Below are 13,970 nucleotides of genomic sequence, written 5' to 3' on the forward strand. Positions count from 1 at the left end.
CCTCTTGCTGTTCTGGCTTCTGAGATTCAGAATATTTTTTTTCTTGTTTTCCTCCTCCAAAAACTAGGTGTGTCTTGTGGTCTGGTGTGTCTTATAGAGTGAAAAATACGGTATATGTGCAGATTCCCCCTGGATGAATCTTCTAAACTGGAGAAAGGGAAGTGAGTGGTGCAGTATATATCCATATTTCTCCCCTCCCCTCTCTTTGGCTTCCCCCGTATTTCCGTACTGATTTATTAAACAAATTCTGTACCCTGCTGATTTTACCTCTTATATAGTTGTGAAAGTTTAGTCAAAACCTGCCAATGGGTCCAAATCTTTATACTGCCTTTTTATAGTTTATAAATGGTTCCCACTCCTTTTTTGAAATCGATGTTGTCTCTCTCATGTATCCTCTTTGTCAGCTTAGTCAGTTCCGCATAGTCCATAAGCTTGGCTTGCCATTTTTCCTTTGTTGGTGTTTTTTCTGTTTTCCATACTTGTGCTAAAAAGATTCTTGCTGCTGTTGTTGCATACATAAACAACCTCCCATTTCCCTCTCTTATATCATGATCCAAAATTCCGAGCAGGAAATATTCTGGTTTTTTAACAAAGGGGTTTTTCCAACATTTTTTTCAATTCATTATATATCATTTCCCAATATCCTTTAGCCTTCTTGAATTCCTGTCACCTCTTTCCACCCCCCACCCGGCGCATTGTGCAAACCCCAGACTGTTTTGAATCCAGATTGTGGATCTGTAACCACCTACTGACGACCGCACCACTAGCAATGCGATCAGAGCCTGAAATAAATCAAGAAGAACAAACTACCACAGCTTAATTTACATTTTTTATTATTATTAACAACTTGCACATCATGCGCTTTCCCGCAAAGGTAAAGGGGACCGACGGTTGCCAGAGGATTTGTACACGAGGGGATCCACTCTGGGGGAAATCCCTACTAAGAAAATATAGCTGTGATGGCTGGAAGGGGGTTAAGTCCTGGGTTCGGATCCTGATCCCCTCCTCCTTATAGTCCAGAGGGAGGTAAACCTTCTCACCTGTCGGCACCTAAGTGTGAAGCTTTGGAGTAGGGCGTTTAGCACAGAGGAGCCGTGTGTGTTTTTGCAAACACACATCTCCCTCTCGCACACTTGGCACATGCTTTGTGAATTAAATCAACTGGGCGGGTGTGTGTGATAGAGATAATGGATTCCATTCTTCTTATTGTGGGGGAAGACCCTGTTGCAACATTTTAATAAAGATCAGGCTTACGAGCTGCTTTGCTTCTCAGTATTCTCTGGTTGGCCTCTGTTATTCTCTCCTACCAATAGGGAACCTATGTACAGTGGTGCCTCGCAAGACGAAATTAATCCGTTCCGCGAGTCTCTTCGTCTTGCGGTTTTTTCGTCTTGCGAAGCACGGCTATTAGCGGCATAGCGGCTATTAACGGCTTAGCGGCTATTAACGGCTTAGCGGCTTTAAGAAAAAGGAAACAAACTCGCAAGAACTCGCAAGACGTTTCGTCTTGCGAAGCAAGCCCATAGGGAAATTCGTCTTGCGGAACGACTCAAAAAACGCAAAACCCTTTCGTCTAGCGAGTTTTTCGTCTTGCGAGGCATTCGTCTTGCGGGGCACCACTGTAAGGACTCTATATGGGCTCTTGGATACCCCATAAGGGAAAAAGGTCAGATTTTGTTTACAACAGATGTGGGGAAAAGGGAGACAGGAACTGGAACAGTTTAATCCCACCTGGAAGGGGAGTGTCAGCCAGCAGAGTGAAGAAATTCACGGCCAGAGCTCTTGTGGGTGTAAAGGACAAGCTAGTCCTACAAATCTAATGCTAATGGGATTTGACGACTGTTTCTTATCTACTGTCCTGGAGAGAGGGAGATTGGGAAAGTCGGGTGGTGGCAAAAGGGGCAGAAATAATCCCCACCTTCCTCTTTGTAAACTGGTAAAACGGTATCCTGCCTCTACAATTCCTGCAAGAAGAAGCGGTAAATCCAGAAAGCCATTTTGCATCAATAATAATAATAATAATAACAACGTAACTGCAACTACCCACACATATATCAAAGCGCAAACGTTCCTGTAAGGGCTGCTATTCTGACAGAATCCTAATTCAGGAAGACCCTAGAAAAGAAAAGGTGTGTTTATGTGGGATACAGACCCGGTCCACTCCCTCTTTTAGGAGGAATCGCACCTGTCCCAGACGACAGCATCAGCCTTGTGATTTTCCATTTCCCTGCTCTCCTGGGGCGAGTGGCTAGGGACCCTAGGCGAGCAAAATACCACACAGTGTATTGGCGAGAGCTCTGGGGCCTCCCCTTTCCAGGAGGAAGAGAGGGAAAGACAAGAACAGCTGCATTAGCAACATAACATGGAATCAGAAATGGACCCACATACACACAAGGGTGAACCTGCAGCTCTGCAGATATTGTTGGACTCCATATCCCATCAGCCACCCACCAACGTGTCTGATGGTCAGGGATGATGGGAGTTGTAGTCCAGGACCATTTGGAGCGCGACAGGCTCCCCACACCATTTGGGACTGAAAACTGAGCTCCTGGAACGTCAAATCCACACTACATGGATTGTTGTTTTCTCTGGAGACGTCAACATTTTGGTCTCCATGGGGTTTGCTATTTCTACAGAGGAACCCCCAAAGGCTTGGCAAGAACCAGTTCACCCAACCTTTCTGGCGGCAGAGGAATTACCACCTTTCCCAGAGGAACAAAGAGCCTATAAAATGCAACCTGGTCATCAGTTAACTGTGCATCTGGGGGTGAACCTTTGCCACACAAGTAATGTTTTCAGGAGGTGGCAAACGGTGACTTCATCCCTGGTGGGCAAGCTTCCGGAAAACTAATTTCCCCCACATGGCTATCAAGGGAGGAAAGTCAACCTCACCCAAACCTCTCTCACATTTTATGCTAAAATCAGCTCTCTAAGCAACCCTATACATGTCTTCTCAGAAGTTGGGTCCAATGGGGCTTCATCCCAGGTGGCCGGGCCATGGATGGAGGCCTTCGTAGGCCTCAGGAGCGGAGATTCCTTTCGCCCCTCAAAATGGCTGCCAGAACGTTCTCACATTCCCCCTTCACGCCGTGCTGGCAATGTAGGCGCAGAGGGCGTCTCGGACCCTCTCGGACCTGGCCGCCGGCTTGATGCGGGTGTCTGGTCTCTGAAGCGGCTGCTCAAAGGTGGCAGCCAGTTGCTTGGCCTCAGCCTCCCACGTCTCCTCGTAGGCCTCGCCTTTCTCCTCACAGATGTTGTGCAGGACACAGCAGGCCGAGATGAGGCGGGGCAGGTTTTCCACCGCGCAGTCGTTGCGGCCCGTCAGGCACCGCCAACGGCCCTTCAGCCGGCTGAAGGCCTCCTCCAAGGGCTCCTGGCACCGGCTCAAGGTGGCGTTGAAGGCCTCCTTGGCGCCGTCCAGGTCTTCTGTGTAGGGCACCATCAGCCACGGGAGGAGAGGGTAGGCCGGTCCGCCCAGGATGACCCTGGGCACAGAGACCCCATTGATGTCCGTGGGGCCCAGGGCAAAGAGGGTCCCTTCCTGGCCTTTGCTGAACAAGGTGGACTTGTTGAAGATCTTCGCTTCGTGCGTCTTCCCCGGCCAGCCGGCACTTAGGTGGGTAAACTTGCCCTGGTGGTCCACCAGTGCTTGCAAGGCCATGGAATAGTACCCCTTGGAGTTGACGTACTCCACTGCCTGGTGCGGTGGGCACAGGATGGGCATGTGTGTGGTGCCCACCACGCCGGCGCAGTTGGGGAAGCCCATCTCCTCAAACCCGGCCATGATGGCCGCCAGGCTGCCGCCCACGGTCACCGTGGCGCGCATCAAAACCCTCTGAATGGCGCGGCACACTTCCAGCACCACCGAGCCAGCGGTGGACCGGCCCACGCCAAACTGGTTCCCCACGTCGCGGTAGCAGACAGAGGTGGCCAGCTTCCACAGGGCGATGGCCACCCTCTTCTCCACGCTCAGCGGCACCCGCATCCGCGTCTTCTGGCGCTGCAGGGCGGGCGAGAGGCGGGCGCACAGCTCCAGGAAGGTCGCCTTGCGCATGCGGAAGTTCTGCAGCCACTGGCTGTCGTCCCACGTCTGCAGGACCGTGTGGTCCCACCACTCGGTGCTTCGTGGTCGGGCCCAGAAACGCCTTTCCACTGAACGGAGGCGGCCACCGCGGCGCAACCCGGCGCTGGCGGCTTGCCGGGGCAGCAAGACCTCTTCCTCTCCTCCTTCCTCCTCTTCCTCTTCCTCCTCCTCCTCCTCCGACTCTTCCTCCTCGTCTTCCTCGCCCCCTCGCTGCCCCAGAGAGTGCAGGAACGCCCAGCGGCGCCGGGAAGCGGCTGCGGACGATGCTTCTCCGCTGGCTCTCAGGTACTCCATCATCAGCGCGCCCGACTGCACCACGCACAAGATGGCGGCTTCTTTCTGGGTGGAATCCATGCTTAAAATTAGGAGAGAGGGCAAGGTGGGTGGGTGAGGGGCGAGGGGCGAGGGGCGAAAGAGCAGCTTCCGATTTGGCAACAAAGACACAGAGATTTCTGGCAAGGACAGAGAGAGGCACTCAGTCATAAGGAGGAACCCCAGTCCCTCCCTTGGACCTGCGTGAAAGATCCCACAATCATCAGTGCCAAAAGGCTGCCGACCAGAATGTAGCTGGGCCCCGGGGAGGGGAAAAAAAGGAAACAGAAACACAGAAAAGCAAAACAGAGGCCAAATGTACCGGTAAGTGATGTTTCTGCGCCCTCTTGTGGGCGGAGGCTGGATGCGTAGCTTGTCGATGGACAAGTCAAAGTTCCAGTTGGAAAAACGAGTTTGTTTGCTCGAGAGGGTTTTTCCCAGCTAATGATGTAAGGAAAAACTGTCCCTCTGTGCCAGGGGTCAGCAAACTTTTTCAGCAGGGGGCCGGTCCACCGTCCCTCAGACCAAGTGGAGGAATGGACTATATTCCGGTGGAGTACAGGATCAGGTTTAAGGTGCTGGTTTTAACCTTCAAAGCCCTATACTGCCTAGGACCCTCGTACCTACAGGACCGCCTCTCCTGGTATGTCCCACGGAGGACCTTACGGTCTTCAAATAAAAACATCCTGAAGGTCCCAGGCCACAGAGAGGTTAGGCTGGCCTCAACCAGAGCCAGGGTTTTTTCGGACGTGGCCCCGATCTGGTGGAACGCTCTGTCCCAAGAGACTAGGGCCCTGCGGGACTTGACATCTTTCCGCAGGGCCTGCAAGACAGAGCTGTTCGACCAGGCCTTTGGCCAGGGCACAGCCTGACTCCCTCCTTTGGCAATCCTCACAGAACTCTAGCCCAATGGTTGCAATTAATCTGATTTGAATTAATTTTATAATGAAATGATTTTAGAATGTTTTATCATTTTACTGTTGTTAGCCGCTCTGAGCCCGGCTTCAGCTGGGGAGGGCGGGATATAAATTAAAAAATTATTATTATTATTATTATTATTGTTGTTGTTGTTGTTGTTGTTATTATTATTATATTTTGGAGAGAGAGAAAATGAACAAATTCCTATGCCCTCCAAATAATCCAGAGATGCATTTTAAATAAAAGGACACATTCTACTCATGGAAAAACACCAGGCAGGCCCCACAAATAACCCAGAGATGCGTTTTAAATAAAAGGACACATTCTACTCAGGTAAAAACATGCTGATTCCCAGACTGTCCGCAGGCCGGATTGAGAAGGCAACTGGGCTGGATCCTGCCCCCGGGCCTTAGTTTGCCTACCCCTGCTCTGTGTGTTCCATCACAAAGCCTCCTTCCTCTGCAGTATCAGAATTTGAGGGGCAGGGGAAAGGAGATGGTCCCTGTACTTTAAATCTAAGGGTTCCTGTACGGAGGTTGCTGGACTACAAATCCCATCGTGCCTGACCGTTCGCCAGGCTCGCTAGGAGTGATGGGAGCTAGAGACCGCAGCATCCGGAGGGCCACAGGCTGACTACCCCGGCTTTACACTGCATGCAAAAAAGATTTCAGAAAGCGCAGCTTCTCTCTGTGTGAATGGCAAGAGGAGGAGAGGGCTATCGATGGCTACTAGCCAGGGTGGCTACTCTCTGCCTCTACAGTCATGCTTCCCAGTTGCTGGAAACTGGAGGGGAGAGGGCTCTGGCGCTGGGATTCTGCTTGTTGGTTTCCCATTGGGGCACCTGGTTGGCCACTGCGGAAACAGAATGCTGGACCAGGCAGGTCAAAGGCCTGGGCCAGCAGAGGTGTCCTTATGAAAGGGATGGGAGCCTCATCCTCACCTCTGGTCAACATCAGGATGGCCAAAGGCGGTTCCCTTGCTGCAAGAAGCCAAGTTACAGGGAACCAGGCAGAGGGCCTTCTCTGTGGTGGCACCGCCCTGTGGAACGCCCTCCCACCAGATGTCAAAGAGAAAAACAACTACCGGACTTTTAGAAGACATCTGAAGGCAGCCCTGTTTAGGGAAGCTTTCAATGTTTGATGCATTAAGTAAAGGTAAAGCGACCCCTGACCATTAGGTCCAGTCGTGGCCGACTCTTGGGTTGCGGCGCTCATCTCGATTTATTGGCCAAGGGAGCCGACGTCCAGCTTCTGGGTCATGTGGCCAGCATGACTAAGCCGCTTCTGGCGAACCAGAGCAGCGCATGGAAACGCCGTTTACCTTCCCGCCGGAGCAGTACCTATTTATCTACTTGCACTTTGACGTGCTTTTGAACTGCTAGGTTGGCAGGAGCAGGGACTGAGCAACGGGAGCTCACCCCGTCGCGGGGATTCGAACTGCCGACCTTCTAATTGGCAAGTCCTAGGCTCTGTGGTTTAACTCACAGCACCACCTGCGTCCCACAAAAGTCAAGTTGCATTGGCCGGGAATCGAACCCGGGCCTCCCGCGTGGCAGGCGAGAATTCTACCACTGAACCACCAATGCTTCCTTGTTTGATGCATTACTATATTTTAATATTTTGTTGGAAGCTGCCCAGAGTGGCTGGGGAAGCCCAGCCATATGGGCGGGGTATAAATAAATAAAAAATTATTATTATTATTGTTGTTGTTGTTGTTGTTGTTGTTATTACACTAACAGAGGGGTGGGGAACCTCTGGCTTTCCAGCTCCAATTATCATCAGCCACCGGCCATGTTGGCTGAGGGGACGGAAGGTGTTGTCCAACCTTATCTACAGCAGGCATCCCCAACCTTCGGCCCTCCAGATGTTTTGGACTACAATTCCCATCATCCCTGACCACTGGTCCTGTTAGCTGGGGATCATGGGAGTTGTAGGCCAAAACAACTGGAGGGTCGCAGGTTGGGGGTGCCTGATCTAGAGGCTCCCCATTGCTATCCTAACACAGTTCTTTCTTGAATGCATAGGTTCCTTAAGATCGGATTGGTTGCCCCATTTGGAATGCTGTCATCCCCATGTCATATTGTCTAATAACCTCCCTCCTCTGGCTTCCCCTCACAGTCTTGTAGGTAGGTACACACAGGGTAAGATTCACCTATATGAGCAATCTAGAGATCTCTGTTCCTATGCAGAACTGTATGGTATTGGCAGCGCCTTTTTGCTTATGACAAACTGGAGAGTAAGGCAATTGCTCCTGGCCACTGGTAAATTATCTTACACAACCTGTAAGCCCCTTGGAAATTCCATCATTCTAGGATGGTGGTTACCAAACTTTATGGACCTATTGAAAATTAGTTGAGGGTCTGGGTGGGGCCACTTAATATTTTTCCTGTCTGTTGTGGAAGGTGTAATGCCCGTTGCTAGTTAATGCTTCCCTCATTTCTTACAGTGTATTTTATTGCACCAGAACCTGAAATTAGGACGCAATAAAATACCATATGAGAAATAGGAGAAGCAATAAAAATGGAATTAAAAATAAATACAATCATTTAATGCGGACACACCATAGACCATCGGAATGAAGCTCGTGGACCACTGGTGGCCTACAGACCATTTTGGGAACCCATGTTCTATTCTTTGTATATACGGTGCCATCCTGACAACATTGCAGGGGATGGACACTCTCCTCTTGGCCCTGGTCTCCACCTGCAATGCAGGCAATGCGCGATTTACGTATAAGCTAAACAAGCTGTAGCTTAGGGCCCCATTCTCTTGGGGGTCCCCCCAAAAATGAAAGAAAAAAACCTGGATGTACATTTCCAAAATATAAGATTAAAAACAAATAAATTAAAACCTACATACAGCTACGGTGTTTTGTGTTGTGTTGTACCTATTAGGTCCATAAATTACTATATAGCATGTATTCCAACACAAAAAACAGTGACAATTTGTTGTTGGCAAAGGACAGCTGGTCATATAAAGGGCCCCATTACCTTCAGTCGCTGAGGGCCTCATCAAACCGAAATCTGGCCCTAAATGCAGGGGATCATACAGACCTTCCTTGCAGGGGTGTTGTGAAGGGCCTTGGAGACTGCAAAGCGCTATATTTACAGATACTGTTTGCAGCTGTCCTACTTATCATCAATATTATTATCACCCTCCTATAGTAATTGCAATGACTTTTTTTTTGGGCAACACGGTTTAAAAAACAAAACAAAACAAAACCTGGTTCTACTACGGTTCAAAGCCCCTTCTTTCCCTCCCCGCGCCTCGCCTCCCTTTTCCATCACCCGCCCTCCCGCAAATTTTCAGTAATGGTTACAAAGCATTGGAACAAACCTGTTTTTTGGGTTTTTTTCCTGCTGTCGCTGAGTAGATCGCCGCGGAAGCGGGGCTGATGATTTGGGGGCACAGAAGGGGCGGGGAGATAAGAGGCAGCGGAAATGGAGGAGCGAAGCTGAACTATCTGGGGTTGGGGAGGGGGGAAATTAAAAAGCGCCGGCAACTAGAGGGTTAACACGACCCTTTACAATAACAACAGAATGAAGCATAAAGGAAAGGCGTAGGAGTGCAAAGCGTTGGAACGTTCAGTTTCCCTCCCGGCCAATCAGCTTCGCCAGCCCCGCGCGAGTCTTTTCTTTTGTTCTCTGAATGGGGCCTTGCTACAAAATGAGGGCGAGGAAAGAGCCGGAAATGTAAAGCAGGAGCCGAACGACGCGACGCCATTGGCCGGCGGAGTCCCCGCCTTTCCTCTCCGACGAGCAGAGAACGAATAGCGTTCGACTGTCCCACAAGCCGAGGTTCCATGGTGTAATGGTTAGCACTCTGGACTCTGAATCCAGCGATCCGAGTTCAAATCTCGGTGGGACCTTTCCGTTTTTCTTCCGTCGTTTCATATTAATCCCTTGCCTGAAAGCTGCAAAGGAAACATTTAGGGCGATTTTTAAAAAAGAAGGTAAGGAAAGCCTGGATGGAGCAGACTGAAGGTCCTTCTAATCTACGATATTGTAGAAAGATGGGTTGATTTAATATTACAATTTCTCTCTTGAACTCCGAAGGGCACTTATAATGGATCACAAACAGGACAAACCAACCTTGTTGTTGTTTAGTCGTTTAGTGATGTCCGACTTTTCGTGACCCCCTGGACCAGAGCACACCAGCTTCAGGATCTGTCCTTCCAGTGAGCACTCAGGGCTGATTTCCTTCAGAATGGAGAGGTTGGATCTTCTTGCAGTCCATGGGACTCTCCAGAGTCTCCTCCAGCACCAGAATTCAAAAGCATCCATTCTTCGGCGATCAGCCTTCTTTATGGTCCAGCTCTCACTTCCATACATCACTACGGGGAAAACCATAGCTTTAACTATACGGACCTTTGTTGGCAAGGTGATGTCTCTGCTTTTTAAGATGCTGTCTAGGTTTGTCATCGCTTTTCTCCCAAGGAGCAGGCGTCTTATAATTTCGTGGCTGCTGTCACCATCTGCAGTGATCGTGGGGCCCAAGAAAGTAAAATCTCTCACTGCCTCCATTTCTTCCCCTTCTATTTGCCAGGAGGTGATGGGACCAGTGGCCATGATCTTTGTTTTTTTGATGTTGAGCTTCAGACCCTATTTTGCGCTCTCCTCTTTCACCCTCATTAAAAGGTTCTTTAATTCCTCCTCACTTTCTGCCATCAAAGTTGTGTCATCTGCATATCTGAGCCCTTCAAATCTTTTGGACTACAATTCCCAGCAGCAGCAGCGAGCACAGGTGGGGTGGAAGTGGAATTGGGGATGATGGGAGGTTGGAGATAAATTAAATAAATAACGATTCCTGTTGCCCGTATTGGTTATGCATTTATTAATGATTGATTGATGGTGCACACACTTCTCCCCTTTCTCAATGGATTACCCCACCCAACAACCCTGAGAGGTACCGTATTTTTCGCTCTATAAGACGCACCAGACCACAAGACGCACCTAGTTTTTGGAGGAGGAAAACAAGGAAAAAAATATTCTGAATCCCAGAAGCCAGAACAGCAAGAGGGATTGCTGTGCAGTGAAAGCAGCAATCCCTCTTGCTGTTCTGGCTTCTGGGATAGTTGCGCAGCCTGCATTCGCTCCATAAGACGCACACACATTTCCCCTTACTTTTTAGGAGGGAAAAAGTGAGTCTTATAGAGCAAAAAATACGGTAGTTTAGGCTGAGAGGCAGCAACTGGCCCAGTGTCACCCAGCGAGCTTCATGGCCGAGTACTCAAACTCTGGTCTCCCAGGGCCTGTAGTTGGACGCTCTAACCACTACACCACACTGTCTCTAGTGGGGTGCAAAGGAAGGAGATCAACACTAGGTGGAGCCAGAGCCAATGACAAGACCAACCATGGCCGATGGCAGCAGAGCCAACCGACTGCTAGTTTTGTCCCGCATCCTCATCCCTTGTTGAGTTATGCAATGGCGGCATCACTGAGCCTAAGGAGGAGGGAGCAGGCAAGCAGGGCGATTCCATCAACGGCGTCTCTGAAAATATTTACACATCACTTGGGAAGACAGGCGAACAAATGCCAGTGTACTGGAAGAAGCAAAGATCACCAGCGTCGAAGCGATGATTCTTCAACATCAACTTCGCTGGACTGGTCATGTTGTGTGGATGCCTCATTATTGTGTTGCAAAGCAACTACAGTGGTACCTCGGGTTACAGACACTTCAGGTTACAGACTCTGCTAACCCAGAAATAGTACCTCGGGCTAAGAACTTTGCTTCAGGATGAGAACAGAAATCGTGCTCCGGCGGCATGGCAGCAGCAGGAGGCCCCATTAGCTAAAGTGGTGCTTCAGGTTAAGAACGGACCTCCAGAACGAATTAAGTTCTTAACCCGAGGCACCACTGTACTCTATTCCCAACTTTAAAATGTTAAACGTAATGGTCAACATAAGAGGTTTAAAGACTGTCTCAAGCCAAACCTAAAAAAAAATAGCATAAACACCGACAACTGGGAAACACTGGCCTCCGAGCGCTCCAGTTGAGAACAGCCTTGACCAAAGGTGTCCTGGGCTTTGAAGACACTCGAACTCAGGACGCAAGGAAGAAATGTGCTAAGAGGAAGGCACGCTTGGCAAATCCACACCATGATCAACTCCCGCCCAGAAACCTATGTCCCCACTGTGGAAGGACGTGTGGGTCCAGAATTGGCCTCCACAGTCACTTATGGACTCATTGTTAAAACCGTGTTTATGGAAGACAATCTTACTCGGCTACGAGTTATTGTCAAAGAAGAAGAAGTTGAACACTCTAACCCAGGCTTCCTCAGCCTCAGCCCTCCAGATGTTTTCGGCCTACAACTCCATGATCCCTAGCTAGCAGGACCAGTGGTCAGGGATGATGGGAACTGTAGTCTCAAAGCATCTGGAGGGCCGAGTTTGAGGAAGCCTCTAACCACTACACCACACTGTCTCTAGCAGGGTGCAAAGGCAGGAGACCAACACTGGGTGGAGCCAGAGCCAATGACAAGACCAACCACGGCTGACGGCAGGCAGAGACAACCGACTGCTAGTTTTGTCCCGAATCCTCATCCCTTCTTGAGTTATGCAAGGGCAGCATCATTGAGGCTGTATTACTTTTACTGTTATTGGCCGCTCTGAGCCCGGCTTCGGCTGGGGAGGGCGGGATGTAAATAAAATTTTATTATTATTTATTAAGGAGGAGGGAGCAGGCAGGTAGGTGATCATTGGGGTGCATATAGGTAAGGTTAGGCAGGCAGCTTAACCTGTTCTTAACCTGAAGCACCACTTTAGCTAATGGGGCCTCCTGCTGCCACCGCGCCGCCGGAGCACGATTTCTGTTCTCATCCTGAAGCAAAGTAGAGACATCACCTTGCCAACAAAGGTCCGTATAGTTAAAGCTGTGGTTTTCCCAGTAGTGATGTATGGAAGTGAGAGCTGGACCATAAAGAAGGCTGATCGCTGGAGAATGGATGCTTTTGAATTCTGGTGCTGGAGGAGACTCTGGAGAGTCCCATGGACTGCAAGAAGATCAAACCTCTCCATTCTGAAGGAAATCAGCCCTGAGTGCTCACTGGAAGGACAGATCCTGAAGCTGAGGCTCCAAGACTTTGGCCACCTCATGAGAAGAGACGACTCCCTGGAAAAGACCCTGATGTTGGGAAAGATGGAGGGCCCAAGGAGAAGGGGATGATGGAGGACGAGATGGTTGGATAGCGTTCTCGAAGCTACGAACATGAGTTTGACCAAACTGCAGGAGGCAGTGGAAGACAGGAGTGCCTGGCGTGCTCTGGTCCAGGGGCCACGAAGAGTCGGACACGACTAAACGACTAAACAACAACAAGGCAGGCAGCTGGGGGCAGGCTGAGGCTGGTGGGGCAGAAGCCCCATTCTCCCCATTGGGGAAGTCTCCAGCGCCTTACAAGTTCACTGGGCAAGGAGGAAGAGGGAGAGAGATATTGGGGTGAGGGGACAAGAGAAGGAAGTGGCGGAGGAAGGAAAAGCTTCAGGGAAGAGCGTCACTCTCTGTCTGTCCTACCTCACAGGGTTGTTGTGGGGGATCAAATGAAGACGGGCATAAAAATAAAACACTCTGCAGGAACTAGCACATTTAGGCGACTGCCTTTCCAGGAGGAAAATTAGCTGAGAGATCCAGTCACAGCAGGTCTCTCAGAGACACTTGATCACCATGAGAAAGTGCGAGGGAGGAGTTTCTCCTGGGGGCAGGGAAGAGCAGCGCATGCCAGCTTTGGAAATTTCAGTGGACTTCAATAAATAAACTGGAACGGATTTAAGGTGCGATCGAGATAAGAAGAAGCCTGTTCAGCAAAGGGCAGATATGTGCAAACACAGAAAGCTGTGGTTTAAGTGTTCTTTCAGCAAGAGATTAAGATGGCGAGGCGATTGCTAAGCAAAGTGGGGTTCAAGCTGGGACTTGAAGGAAGGAGGAACGATGGTGGACTGCCAGGGCCGGATTTAGGTTTGATGAGGCCCTCAGCTACTGAAGATAATGGGGCCCTTTGTATGTCCAGCTGTCCTTTGTCAACAACAAATTGTTGCTGCTTTTTGGGTTGAATATATGCTATACAGTGGTACCTCCGGTTACATATGCTTCAGGTTACAGACGCTTCAGGTTACAGACTCCGCTAACCCAGAAATAGTACCTCGGGTTAAGAACTTTGCTTCAGGATGAGAACAGAAATCGTGCTCCGGCGGTGCGGTGGCAGCAGGAGGCCCCATTAGCTAAAGTGGTGCTTCAGGATAAGAACAGTTTCAGGTTAAGAACGGACCTCCGGAACGAATTAAGTACCGTATTTTTCGCTCTATAACACGCACCCGACCATAACACGCACGTAGTTTTTAGAGGAGGAAAATCCGTAGGCATGCCACCTGTAGGCATTTCCTCCATAACACGCACAGACATTTCCCCTTACTTTCTAGGAGGAAAAAAGTGAGTGTTATGGTGCAAAAAATACGGTACTTAACCCGAGGTACCACTGTATGGTCATTTATGGACCTCATAGGTATCTAAAGCCATTTGCCCATGTTGCCATGCAACCAGTCCATGCAGGATGTAGGCACCCTATATATAAAAAGGTAAAGGACCCCTGACAGTTAAGTCCAGTCGCGAACGACTCTGGGGTTGCGGTGCTCATCTCGCTTTACTGGCCGAGGGAGCCGACGTTT

At 49.8% G+C, this 13,970-nt stretch overlaps 1 protein-coding gene and 1 long non-coding RNA gene across 5 annotated transcripts in view; one reads left to right on the forward strand and one right to left on the reverse strand.

Annotated features, from left to right (window-relative positions):
* Positions 1-13,970, forward strand: part of LOC308462432 — a 223,256-nt gene that overhangs the window by 147,552 nt on the left and 61,734 nt on the right. The gene's annotated exons all lie outside the window — the stretch shown is intronic.
* LOC308462262 (uncharacterized protein) lies at positions 817-8,998 on the reverse strand. 4 transcript variants are annotated; one of them, XM_080979812.1, is made up of 3 exons: positions 8,650-8,998; positions 1,618-4,423; positions 817-1,318 (listed from the first exon to the last, which is right to left on the reverse strand). In XM_080979812.1, exon 2 carries the CDS (start codon positions 4,379-4,381, stop codon positions 3,083-3,085), a length of 1,299 nt encoding a protein of 432 aa, XP_080835938.1. In that variant the 5' UTR covers positions 4,382-4,423; positions 8,650-8,998; the 3' UTR covers positions 817-1,318; positions 1,618-3,082. The 4 variants fall into 4 exon arrangements, with proteins under 4 accessions (XP_080835938.1, XP_080835937.1, XP_080835936.1 ...); XM_080979811.1 differs by having other exon boundaries at positions 1,618-4,439; positions 8,650-8,997; XM_080979810.1 differs by having other exon boundaries at positions 1,618-4,536; positions 8,650-8,997.

The sequence above is a fragment of the Podarcis pityusensis genome (genome assembly GCF_964106645.2).
Source record: "Podarcis pityusensis genome assembly, chromosome: 13".
Taxonomy (NCBI): domain Eukaryota; kingdom Metazoa; phylum Chordata; class Lepidosauria; order Squamata; family Lacertidae; genus Podarcis; species Podarcis pityusensis.

Excerpts from the sequence above, each read along its gene's own strand:
- LOC308462262 (XM_080979809.1), bottom strand. The coding sequence starts at position 4,567 with ATGACTGAGTGCCTCTCTCTGTCCTTGCCAGAAATCTCTGTGTCTTTG.